General features: G+C 47.8%; 1 protein-coding gene across 1 annotated transcript in view; it reads left to right on the top strand.

Annotated features, from left to right (window-relative positions):
- Nucleotides 1-1,217, top strand: part of LOC131214753 (uncharacterized) — a gene marked incomplete at both ends in the record, with an annotated part of 1,416 nt that extends 199 nt beyond the window's left edge. Inside the window, 2 exons of the mRNA XM_058209084.1 lie at nucleotides 60-599; nucleotides 661-1,217. Coding sequence (XP_058065067.1) covers nucleotides 60-599; nucleotides 661-1,217 — 1,097 coding nt within the window. The remainder of the gene's footprint in view (nucleotides 1-59; nucleotides 600-660) is intronic.
- Nucleotides 1,218-1,267: the final 50 nt, after the last annotated feature.

Below are 1,267 nucleotides of genomic sequence, written 5' to 3'. Positions count from 1 at the left end.
AGAAAAAAAAAAAAACAAAATATACAGATGTAAAAAAGAGAAAGAAACGAAAAGAAGAAAATATGCACAGCAGGTTGGAATCGGCCGCATTATTGTGCACCCCCAGTACCGGGGATCGCGAAAATACTTCGATCTGGCGTTGATTCACATGGCGGAGCCAATCAAATATTCAGGGGCAGTCTGTCGGGCTTGTCTGTGGAGAGAACCTTCGCTACCTCCTGAGCGGATGGATGCCATCGGGTTCGGTAGTACCGGGTTTGGAGAGGGACGCAGTCCGACGTTGATGAGGGCGGAAGTAGACAAGATCGAGCTGTCTAGTTGCGCCGAGAGAATAGTCACAAGTCGGAGGCAAATGCCGGACGGATTTCGAGACGATCAGTTCTGTGCGGTTGGTGACGATACGGACACCTGCGAGGGTGACTCGGGTGGACCGATCGGTGTGAAGCGGTTAACTGTGGGAGGCCTTGTAGTTCCGCTGGTGGTGGGCATCGTGTCCTTCGGAACACCCTGTACCGCAGGATCAACAGGAGTCTACACCAAGATTAGTTCTTACATCGATTGGATCGAACAAGAGGTAAACCAAACTCTATCCTATGGAGGTAAGTCTAACATACAGGATTAGAAACAATGGCAAAAACCATTAAATTGTATTGCTTTCAGAATGTTCGATAGATTTGAGCTGTTTACGACTCCAAAATTCGACGACAGTTAATTTTGCAAAACACAACCCTCTTCAGCGGTTTGGTTTAATCTGGGACGACACTGCGCCATCCTTGTACGAATGTGGTGCTACGCTGATCGACTACCAGTATCTACTGACATCCGCTTCCTGCGTCACAACCAACCGAGGCGGTCCAAAGTATATCTCTTATGATGGCGAAGAACGTATCGCCGTGAAAGATGTTTATGTGTCCCCGAAGTATGTTCAAGGACGTCCAGAAAATGACGTCGCTCTCGTGAAGATCGCAAAATTCACCAATCCAAAGGTACATCGCCCGTCCTGCCTTTGGAACCGTCGTGCTGACGGCGAATGGAGCACGTATCCTGTAGTTAGTGCGTACGGACTATTGAAACATTTCCTATCGGAGTACTCATCGGAGTTGCTGAACAGAACCATCTCGATTATTCCTATGGACAGAAAAGATTGCCAAGCTGATGGCGGTAGTGATTTGATTCGCTGCCATAATGAAGTCAACATGGTACCGCGACTTTGTTCGGTGAGTAACGGTTGTAACGGTGGTAACGGTTTTAGATATTTGCTTAAGTG

Source organism: Anopheles bellator, unplaced genomic scaffold, assembly GCF_943735745.2.
Source record: "Anopheles bellator unplaced genomic scaffold, idAnoBellAS_SP24_06.2 scaffold02307_ctg1, whole genome shotgun sequence".
In the NCBI taxonomy this organism is placed as follows: Eukaryota; Metazoa; Arthropoda; class Insecta; order Diptera; family Culicidae; genus Anopheles; species Anopheles bellator.
Note: the sequence above shows the minus strand (reverse complement) of the source record. Positions and strands in the feature narration are given on the sequence as shown.